The 9545-nt window shown below is 46.0% G+C and overlaps 4 protein-coding genes across 7 annotated transcripts; 2 read left to right on the top strand and 2 right to left on the bottom strand.

Moving 5' to 3' along the window:
• Window positions 1-106: 106 nt before the first annotated feature.
• On the bottom strand, window positions 107-5784 carry LOC108022480 (ATPase inhibitor A, mitochondrial). Of its 2 annotated transcripts, XM_050888140.1 has the most exons (4): window positions 5752-5784; window positions 5421-5495; window positions 5000-5144; window positions 107-419 (listed from the first exon to the last, which is right to left on the bottom strand). In XM_050888140.1, exons 2-4 carry the CDS (start codon window positions 5468-5470, stop codon window positions 291-293), a joined length of 324 nt encoding a protein of 107 aa, XP_050744097.1. In that variant the 5' UTR covers window positions 5471-5495; window positions 5752-5784; the 3' UTR covers window positions 107-290. The 2 variants fall into 2 exon arrangements, with proteins under 2 accessions (XP_050744097.1, XP_016946920.1); XM_017091431.3 differs by lacking the exon at window positions 5752-5784 and having other exon boundaries at window positions 5421-5725.
• LOC108022478 (major royal jelly protein 1) lies at window positions 636-2523 on the top strand. Its single transcript, XM_017091429.3, has 3 exons — window positions 636-1494; window positions 1548-2297; window positions 2352-2523. Exons 1-3 carry the CDS (start codon window positions 1084-1086, stop codon window positions 2481-2483), a joined length of 1293 nt encoding a protein of 430 aa, XP_016946918.1. The 5' UTR covers window positions 636-1083; the 3' UTR covers window positions 2484-2523.
• Window positions 3624-4994, top strand: LOC108022479 (protein yellow). Its single transcript, XM_017091430.3, has 2 exons — window positions 3624-3851; window positions 3905-4994. The coding sequence occupies exons 1-2, from the start codon at window positions 3659-3661 to the stop codon at window positions 4942-4944; spliced, it is 1233 nt and encodes a 410-aa protein (XP_016946919.1). The 5' UTR covers window positions 3624-3658; the 3' UTR covers window positions 4945-4994.
• Window positions 5785-6175: 391 nt separating the features above from the next.
• Window positions 6176-8962, bottom strand: LOC108022125 (CLIP domain-containing serine protease B15). 3 transcript variants are annotated; one of them, XM_050887482.1, is made up of 4 exons: window positions 8835-8962; window positions 7139-7300; window positions 6864-7066; window positions 6176-6807 (listed from the first exon to the last, which is right to left on the bottom strand). In XM_050887482.1, the coding sequence occupies exons 3-4, from the start codon at window positions 6988-6990 to the stop codon at window positions 6419-6421; spliced, it is 516 nt and encodes a 171-aa protein (XP_050743439.1). In that variant the 5' UTR covers window positions 6991-7066; window positions 7139-7300; window positions 8835-8962; the 3' UTR covers window positions 6176-6418. The 3 variants fall into 3 exon arrangements, with proteins under 3 accessions (XP_050743439.1, XP_050743440.1, XP_050743438.1); XM_050887483.1 differs by lacking the exon at window positions 8835-8962 and adding an exon at window positions 8128-8415; XM_050887481.1 differs by lacking the exon at window positions 8835-8962 and adding an exon at window positions 7398-7651.
• Between the last annotated feature and the right edge of the window lie 583 nt (window positions 8963-9545).

Here is a 9545-nt window from a genome sequence, read left to right as displayed (position 1 = left end):
CACTGGAAATTTAACAGATATTGAGCCCCTGTCACATGTATTACCATCATTAACCTATTGTAGCACGAGCCAACAGATTTGATTCCGAGATTTAACCACCGCCAGATTTATGTTCCATTAAAGTATGGGTGTTTTATTGACGCTGCTTTCAAAAACATTCAACATTTCTGAGTTATTGGTAGTAAAGTATAGTGAGCACTTGGGGAAATACAAAAGCGGGTGAAATGCATTTAAGTAAATGTCTCGAGTCAACGCATCTGCGTGGTCACTTTCTCCCGGCGGATCACCGCTCACTTGTTCAGGTTGTTGAGGAACTCCTTGTGGCGCTGGATGGCCTCCTCGTGCTCCTTGATCTGCTGGTGGTGGAACTCAGCCTGGTGGATCTGGTCGTTCTTCAGGCGCTCCAGCTGCTCGCGTTGCTGCAACAGAGCAAATCAAACAGAAATTCCCGATTAGCAGGTAATGGAAGACAATTTAAGATAGCGAGTCGTAAAAAACTAATTACGGGTTAGCTAATCCCGCCCACCCTTGGAGCGTCTCATCGTTCATGGCCAGTCATTATTAGCTGCCAGCCATATAAGGGGCTTTGGCCCAAGTCGTTCCAGAGCGTAAACGACTCCACCCTTGTCGCCTCGTCCAAGAGCAAATATTTGGTTAAAATTTTTAGCACGAACGGGCTACTCACAAAAATATATGTAAATATAGGCAACATAAGCGAAAAAGGCCGGGGGAAAACCACCTGCCACTGAACCTGAATCAGCATCAACATCTTTCCGTTCTGCCTGCTCATCTTCTGCCGCCCAGAAAAGCCTGTTTTCAGTCGATAGTTGGCTTCCGATGTGAGACGTCGAAGAAAGTGTTTCACAGAGATCGGGGTCACCGTATTAAATTATCGCGCATTTCAAGCCGCATCTGGCCAAACATCATCAGAGTTGACACTCTTAATTGTCCATCAGTAAACAAGCCGGGTTCCACTCCTCTCTTCAATCTCCGCCAGCGTCTCTCTTCCCATTATCAGGCTGTAGTTGATAAGCAGCTGCCCTTAGAGCGGCCAGAACATTTACCATCCGACTCTGCGGTGGAATGGTGCCTCTGCGGATATTGCTGATCGCCCTCTCGCTGACCCTGGCCCATGGTTATGGCGCCGGAGTTGGAGGGCCGCGTCCCGTGCGTACTGTGGAAACGCTGACGCAATGGCGGCAGCTGGAGTACGGTTTTCCCACAGCCCAGGACCGGGCGAATGCCCAGGCGGCTGGCAACCTGGTGCCCGAGAACGGCACTCCCATCGATGTCCAGCCGCAGTATCTGGCCAATGGGCAAACCCGGTTGTTCACCACCATTCCACGGTTTGTCACCGGCATTCCCTACACACTGGCCACCGTTTCCGGGACGCAGGGCAGGAATGGCCCTCTGCTGCAGCCGTATCCCAGTTACGCCTGGCACAATGGCAACGGGGAGGACTGCGAACGGATCACTTCCGCCTTTAGAGTGGCTGTGAGTTGGCTTTAATCCAAGAGAGAATGAGGATCTCATTAAATCCCTTCCAGATCACCGAGTGCAACCAGTTGTGGGTCATCGATTCGGGCGTTATTGGCACCACCCAGCGCTGTCCACCGCAGTTGCTGCAGTTCGACCTGAGCACCGACCGCCTGCTGCATCGCTACCGCTTTCCGAATGACACCTACATCCCCAGTGGTTCCCTCTTCATCACTCCAAACGTGCTGGTCCAGGATCCTCCGCCCCGCGGAACTTGCAGTCGCACCATGATCTATGTGGCCGATGTGAGTTATCATGGTGTGGTGGTGTACGACCACCAGGCGCAGACCTCCTGGAGGGCAGAGAACCGCTTCATGTACCCCGATCCGGATTACGGCAAACACACCATTGCTGGCGAGAGCTTCTACCTGATGGATGGCTTGTTTGCACTCAACAACGACAAGCGCAATCTCTACTTCCATCCGTTGGCCAGTGCAAGTGAGTACGCCGTCCCACTGAGCGTCCTCAATCGACAGGAGAACTGGGCCAATGGGCCGGAGGCTTTGCCGGAGCAGTTCAGCCTGCTGGGCAGGCGGAGGAGCGAGTGCGCCGCTTCCGCCATCGATGGCAGGAACAACATCTACTGCGTCACCTTCAATCCCATCAAGCTGTTCGTGTGGAACGTAAATTCGCCGTATAATTCGCGAAGCTTTGGCAATTTGCCAGCCAAGTCCGATGAACTGCAGTTCGTCAGCGGAATGAAGGTGGTGCGAACTCCCGAGGGGCAGGAGGAGCTCTGGCTGCTATCCAATCGCTTCCAGGTGGGATTAATTGGCAAGAGTTGCGTTCCCTTTAATTGATCTCTTTTCCTTTAGAAAATCTCTGCAGGCACGCTGAACTCCAACGAGGTCAACTTCCGCATTCTGCGTCGCAAGCTGGATGATGTTCAGGGAGGCGTATTCTTTTCCAGCGACGAAGATCTGTCTAATCGCCTGGTTTTTAACTAGTTTTTCACTAAACCAACTAAATTAATGTGTGTAAATATTATTTTTGTTGTGGAGTTTATTGTGTTAGAAGGGGGAATTCAAGGGGTTTTTATTGGAGCCTATCTTGAATTGTAAATTATGCAAATGGGCAAATTGTGACCAGCGCAACGTATTTATATAATTGTGTAAATATTTATATTTTATACATAACTCAACTTAATCCCAGGAATAGCGGGCATTATAATTTCCTTTTAATTTCAAAAGCTTTGTCTAAACAATAATAAAATGCCCATGTGAGGTCTAAAAAAAATATATTTAAGTCTACAAATTTACAAGGAATGGGTTTCGTTGGTTAGAGATTTGAAAATTCTATGGAAATACGTTTCTATAAAAAGGCATTTGCTTTACATTTACATTTTTACAAGTTTACTCAATGAGACTTACGAAAATAAGAAGTTAGTAAAAATGCATGTAGCTCATTAACTTGGCGTTAAAAAATGCATCCTATCCTAACAGAGATCGTAAGATAAATGCGGTAGGAAGATATATGAATTTACCTAAAATGGCTATTTTGAGGTTCGTCACCAAAGTTTGGGAATCGGAAACTTTTGACAATTTGTTCGGTTCTATCTTACATCATTTTAAGCTCAGCGTAAAGCTTATTATTTTGGTTGCCGAATCTATTGCGGCATAGAAATTGAGGCAAAGTTCGGGGTCACTTGTTATCACCGGATGATTAAGCAAGTTTGTAGGCCCGAGCAACAATCCTACGGGGCTTCAGAAGCTTGAGATTATAGCTGATTTGTCACAATCAACTGACCTTAACCATTTCGGACATCGGCTATAACATTTAAAACTTGATTGCTAACTAAAATGTATCGACTGGATAATTGATAGCACTTAATGGGCCGATGAACCGAGCAAACGGACCAAATGGGTGGCGTGCATAATTAGCCAACGCCAGCAACTTGTTTTCGGAGGTGGACAGCAGTAAACACACTGCCACGACCGAACAGAATTTCAGTGCACAGAGTGGGGTGTGTGCAATTAAACCAGTTACAAAAGCTGACCCGCTTAGCCTGCCGAGTGCCGAGTGGCTGGATTAGAAAGACTTGGGCCTGCGGCCCGTCGCGCATGCGCAGTATCCGCTTGGACTTTAAGTGGAGCAGTTGGTGCGAAAGTGAAAGGATTACGGCATGCAGCGTTGGATTGTCTTTGCAGCCTGCTGCTGGTGGCTGGCAGCATCCGGTCAGGCGTTGGAGAGTGTGTTCGGAGCCTATAACCTGGAGCTGGAGTTCCCGTCGCCGCATGAAAGGCAGCGAGCGCTGAGCGAGGGCCTCTACGACCCGGGCAGCGTTATTCCCATCGATGTGGATGTTTACTACAAGCGTGAGAGTTCCATTCTGCAGCACACAGAGCAGGTTTCATTCGCTTTATTTTAGATGGCGATGCCACGCCCTCGATATTCGTGACCATTCCGCGCTTCGCCAAGGGTGTTCCCTACTCCCTGGCCTATGTCACCAACGAAATGCGCCCGAACGGAACGCTCCTGCAGGCCTATCCCAGCTACGAGTGGCACAAATCCCACGGTGCCGACTGCAATGGCCTGACATCCGTTTACCGCACCCAGATCGACGAGTGCGGCCGGATGTGGATCCTGGACAGTGGCGAGATCGACTTCATCCAGCACTGCCCGCCGCAGCTGTACGCCATTGACTTGGAGAGCGGGAAGGTGGTGCACCAGTACAAGATGCCCAAGCGGCTGTACAAGGAGGGAGTCAGTCGCTTCGTGACGCCCACCGTGGAGCTGGATGCCCACAACTGCGATGTGGGATTCGTGTACATGGCCGACTCCATTGGCCATGGCATTGTGGTGTACGACGTGGCCGCCCAGAAGTCGTGGCGGATCGAGAACAAATTCACGTACCCGCATCCGGACTTCGGCACCTTCACCATAGCCGGTGAGAGCTTTGAGCTGTGGGATGGCACGGTGTCCACCAGTCTGACGCCCCACGGTTTGGGCGGCCGGCGCATGATGTACTTCCACTCGCTGTCCAACGAATGGCAGATGGCCATCCCGCTGGACGTGATCAACAATGGCAGCAACTGGCGGCTGAACGACGTGAGTGCCGCCCTGGACCAGTTCCAGGTGCTGGGCAAGCGTGGCAGTCAGTGCGTGGGCACGGCCATGAGTGAGTCCGGCTTCCTAATCTGCGGCCTGGTCCAGCCACCGAGCCTCCTGGCCTGGAACATCCGCACTGGCTACAGCCATCAGAATCTGGTTATGCTGGTGGAGGACGAGCAGCGTCTGCAGTTCGCTAGCGGCCTGAAGATCGTGCGGAATCACGAGGGCAAGGAGGAGCTCTGGGTGCTGTCCAACCGGCTGCAGAAAGCTTTTGGAGCGGGTCTGGACTACAAGGAGATCAACTTCCGCATACAGAAGTGCGGGGTGCAAGAGCTGCTCGGCGGAAGGCCATGCTAATCTATGTGCTGCTACTCAATAAAGTTGAAATACGAGGGTCTCAGAGTAAACTCACCTTCTTGTAGAAGTACTCCTCCTCGCGGGCCGCCTCCAGCTTGCCAAAGGCGCCGCCTGCCTCGCGGATGGAGCCACCGCCGCCGCCTCCCTTGCCGGCGCCGCTGCCCAGGTCGCCCACCTGGCTGCCGCTCATCTTGGCCAGCCTGTGGAGCGAAAAAGGGGGGAACTCAGAGCAGAACTTTCTGGTTGGTTACGCAACATTCAAGTGAAGTCAGCATGGAAAGCACAGGCACACACGCGCGCAAAGTGAAAGCATGTAGGGTGTTTATCTTATCGGGGCAATCGAGGAAAATGGAAGTGCGGGGCAAACATAACTACATAACTCTTAATGTACAGCAGGTGGGATTTAACTACCCGGTTAATTTTCGCAGACCAATTAACAGGTTAGGAATGTGGGTGAAATACGGGTAACCACTTACTGGATTCCACCGGGGTACAGGCGGGATGCACTACGACGTACGACGAACATTCTGGCTGCTTTCTATTTGGAGAAACTGCAAGTGGAGCAGAGGAAACGTCGGTTACAAGGAGTTCAAGTAGGTTCTGGGGCTTTAGGCCGCCTTCAAAGGCCGAGTGCATTCAACTTTTCAAACAGCCGAGGCGCAATAAGAGCGGTGTTATTTATAGCCGCTTCTTTGTTTATTGTTTGCGCAAAATACACCCCGCCCTGGCGAGAGTACCAGCCGTTTCGTATAAACAATATAGACAAGTTAGTGCCGGAATATTGCGGCGCGCCCGAACTTTGCTCACCTTTTTTTAATTTTGTAAAAACTTTTTGTGCAGAGTGACCGTGGGCTGTATTGAAATCGATAGTTATTATCGATACCACAAACAAGCTAAAATATCGATGCTAACGTGGACTATCTGTTAAAAGCCAAACTTTTGGCGGGACGCCGTTTTTGTTTAAACTGTGCATACGGTGGAGTTGTTATCAATACCACAAACAAGCTAAAATATCGATGCTAACGTGGACTATCTGGTAAAAGTCAAACTTTTGGCGGGACGCCGTTTTTTTTTAAAACTGTGCATACGCTTTTCTTATTCGCGCATTTGTAGATGAGGCAAAGTTCAATTGCTTCGGAAAATTTTAAATAAAACACCCAGGAGTGCATTTGATATGTGTGGTTTAATTTATCACAATAAAACATACAAATTGATAAGTTATTCTGGGTGTTCCCTGAAACGTTTAATTGCTGAATTAAGGTAAACTAAACAGAATTTAGGAGCTGCATGTATAGGAATATGTCTATGGGGCTTAAAAGATAAAGAAAAAACTTTATGAATTGATTTTAAAATAAACTAACCATGCCTTTTTTAAATTTGTTAAGGTGTCAGCTCCGGTTTTAAAAAACTTAGAAGTTGTTGAATTGCTGAAATGGAGTTAATGGAGCTGATAAAAAGCTTATTTAACAATTGATTAACTCAACAGTTTGTTATTGTGAATTGTGTCTTTAACCCAGTCCAAGTAGTACGTCACATTTGTGTAAACACTACTAGAACCGTGACAGCTCTGAAGTCCGAAGCTAACAATGCCGATCAGGAATATCCTCGCAGTTTCTTCGTAAGACAACTTTGCGCTCAAAGGGCCACCACCGTCCCCGGAGCATGAGTCACTGGTGTCACTGCCGGCACATATCTGCGAATCATCGACTCCTGGGTACTCGTCACAATTCGTAACATTTAGAGTAGTTGACTGCAAATAGCCGCTGTATCGACCATTACCAGTTCGACCCCAGCCGTTAAGCTCGAATTGTGAAATGGTCCTCAATTGCTGATTGACCGGCAAACAGATCGGCCGGATATAATCTAGGGAAAATATGCTTAGATTAGAAGTCGTAGTCTCAACTGCACCCAATAGTTACCTGAAAACGAAACTTCTTTAGCCATTTTAATCAGAGCTATGTCGTACTTTGGTTGATATATTTGAAATTTTGGATGGGGAATAAACTGGTCGATGGCAGTCTCGAAAGTATTTTCGGTAATACTCATGTGGTATCCTCCCAGGCGCACCTTACTAAAAAAGCAAATGACCCTTCAAAGCAGAATGCTGATGTTAGAACAAAACCTGCAAAACATCCGAAAGTACAAATATAGTATACCGAAATGCAAAATGTGAATATTTAAATAAAATACATACGAGAGGTGATAAGCGAACCGGCGCAGATGAATCTGTAGTTATTAAACACCATTGCCATCCATGGATTTGCGAATATATCTGAATTATCGCCTCCGACTACCCGACGAACTCTCGCAGGCCGCTTTGTGGTTCCACAATTTTCTTCGATCAAAGGGGGCGATCCTTTTTGGTCCCGTAAGAAACAGAAAAATATACTTTTTATAAGACAGCTTTAAATCCAAATATATGTAGATACAATTTTGATCTGGTATTTTCATACCTTGCAGCCCTCTGCATGATTTTGGTCAGAAGTTTGCAACGCAGTGAAGGAGACGTTTCCGGCCCCCTAAAGTGTACATATTCTTGATCAGCATCCCTAGACGTCTGTCCGTCCGTCTGTCCGTCCGTCTGTCCGTCCGTTTCAACGCACACTAGTCTCTCAGTTTTAAAGCTATCGGGCTGAAACTTTCCCAAAAGTCTTCTTTCTTTTGCAGGTAGTGTATAAGTCGGAACCAGCCGGATCGGACAACTATATCTTATGGCTCCCATTGGAATTATCGGAAACAGACAATTTTTCAATTTGTTTTGAATTAAATGTTATCAAAATCGGACGAATATATCAGATAGCTATCATAGGAAAGATCGGAAAATGGGTAGGAAAATAATATGAAACAAAATATGGCTTCGGTGTTTTTTGACATATTATTTTATTACATTAATATTATTATTGATAATTTCTTATACTTGCAAGGGTATACCAACTTCGGCAAGCCGAAGTTAACTTCCTTTCGTGTTTGTTGCTTGATTTCGTATATATATTTTTTTTAAGACTTTTACTTTATGTCGTCAGCTAATTTCAAATTTGCATCGATTTGCATAGTTTAATTTATAACTGACTACAAAAGTTAAGGACTACAAAAAAAGTTTGCTTCAAAAGCAGATTTCAAAATTAAAAACTAATAGAATTTGTATCTTTTTATTGTGAAAAATGACTTGAGAACATCACTGACCTGGGGGCAGACTTCCAAATACTCTGATTTGATGCACGATCCATTCCATATAGTGGGGTACATTCGTATACACATCAGTTGTACTATTAACAATACAAGTCTCAGATCCATAGCTAACTAAGCCGTGCTAGAAGACCCGCGGAATTCCCACCTAGTAGTTTTAGTAGTATCGGACTGTATTTTTGCTGTTCTGTGAGACCCCAGCCGGTGACGTTAAACATTAAAACATTTTCTTTTTTTTCATCGACACGGAGACATATCGGCCTGACGTAGCCTGAAGAAGTGATATTAGGATTAAAGGTCCTGGTGTGCTCTCTAATTTAGTTACCTGAATACTGAACCTCGCTTTCCATTCGAAGAAGGGCTATGTCGTACACTTTGCTTTCCTCTTTGAAATTAGAGTGAGGAATCGTCCTATCGTTTCGAATTTTATAGGCCCTTTTCAATTTCCCAACTGGTTCAGGATCCACGATTGTGTAATCACCCAAAAGCACATATGTGTCGTTAATTACAAGGCAATGAGCTGCCGTAAGCACAAACCCTAAAGTATAGACATAATTAAGCTTGAAGTCTTTTTCATAATTTTTTACTTGACACGTACTTGATGTGATAGCGAGCCGCCGCATAAAAACCCCAGACTTTCCGACTTGACTCTCACCATCCATGGATTTTCACGTATAGGTGTTGGTTTGCCTCCGGCAACTAACCTTGCATCTAGCGGTTCAGACGTTATTCCACATTGCTCATCAAGCAATCGTGCCGATCCTTCATAGGGGCCGATTAGCAGCCAGGCTATCAGCACGATTCCCGGTGTGAGTTCTTTCATGTTCTTGCGACGACTGAGCTATGGTATGTTTCTGTCTTGGGCACGGCTGTTAAGTGTTTTGGGTTCAGAGCACAGATAGGGAGATTGTCTATCACATATATTAAATACATTAATTTAAATTCAGCCGATAAGGAGATACGTTCAAGGCTACCCTAAAAGATGTCTTATTAAGCGGAAAGTGGACGGATAGTGCCTTCGCTGATATTTAACGATAAAGCGATTTATATCGCAAATTTGGATACATTTGTATATCCTGAATTAGCGGAATTTTTGGAAACACTTAAGCTCATACAGGACATGGATCCGAAGCTGGTAATTCCGAATAGGATCGAGCACACACACATCGCATGATCAATTTGCACTCATCATTTTTGGTTGCAAAAAAAGATCTACAAAAGCTTAATGTCTGCTAATCGCGTTTAAAGGTCATAAATATATGTTTTTAATAAGACACGAGATATGCAAGCCTTTTTCATATATATGTAATATTATGGCATTGTTATTGAACAGACCACAACCTACATTCAGCTATGTTTCAGTTAAATATTTTGTGAACAATTTAGAAATTTCCTAGTTTTAAATTCTCATCCTG

This window comes from Drosophila biarmipes, chromosome 2R (genome assembly GCF_025231255.1).
Source record: "Drosophila biarmipes strain raj3 chromosome 2R, RU_DBia_V1.1, whole genome shotgun sequence".
Taxonomy (NCBI): Eukaryota; Metazoa; Arthropoda; class Insecta; order Diptera; family Drosophilidae; genus Drosophila; species Drosophila biarmipes.
This window is presented reverse-complemented; position numbering and strand designations above follow the sequence as displayed.

Excerpts from the sequence above, each read along its gene's own strand:
- LOC108022478 (XM_017091429.3), top strand. The coding sequence starts at position 1,084 with ATGGTGCCTCTGCGGATATTGCTGATCGCCCTCTCGCTGACCCTGGCC. Across the intron at positions 1,495-1,547 it reads CTTCCGCCTTTAGAGTGGCT|ATCACCGAGTGCAACCAGTT; the intron begins GTGAGTTGGCTT and ends AATCCCTTCCAG. Across the intron at positions 2,298-2,351 it reads TGCTATCCAATCGCTTCCAG|AAAATCTCTGCAGGCACGCT; the intron begins GTGGGATTAATT and ends CTTTTCCTTTAG.
- LOC108022479 (XM_017091430.3), top strand. The coding sequence starts at position 3,659 with ATGCAGCGTTGGATTGTCTTTGCAGCCTGCTGCTGGTGGCTGGCAGCA. Across the intron at positions 3,852-3,904 it reads TGTGGATGTTTACTACAAGC|ATGGCGATGCCACGCCCTCG; the intron begins GTGAGAGTTCCA and ends GCTTTATTTTAG.
- LOC108022480 (XM_050888140.1), bottom strand. The coding sequence starts at position 5,470 with ATGTTCGTCGTACGTCGTAGTGCATCCCGCCTGTACCCCGGTGGAATC. Across the intron at positions 5,145-5,420 it reads CTGTACCCCGGTGGAATCCA|GCTGGCCAAGATGAGCGGCA; the intron begins GTAAGTGGTTAC and ends TTCGCTCCACAG. Across the intron at positions 420-4,999 it reads AGGAGTACTTCTACAAGAAG|CAACGCGAGCAGCTGGAGCG; the intron begins GTGAGTTTACTC and ends GCTCTGTTGCAG.
- LOC108022125 (XM_050887482.1), bottom strand. The coding sequence starts at position 6,990 with ATGAGTATTACCGAAAATACTTTCGAGACTGCCATCGACCAGTTTATT. Across the intron at positions 6,808-6,863 it reads TAAAGAAGTTTCGTTTTCAG|ATTATATCCGGCCGATCTGT; the intron begins GTAACTATTGGG and ends TATTTTCCCTAG.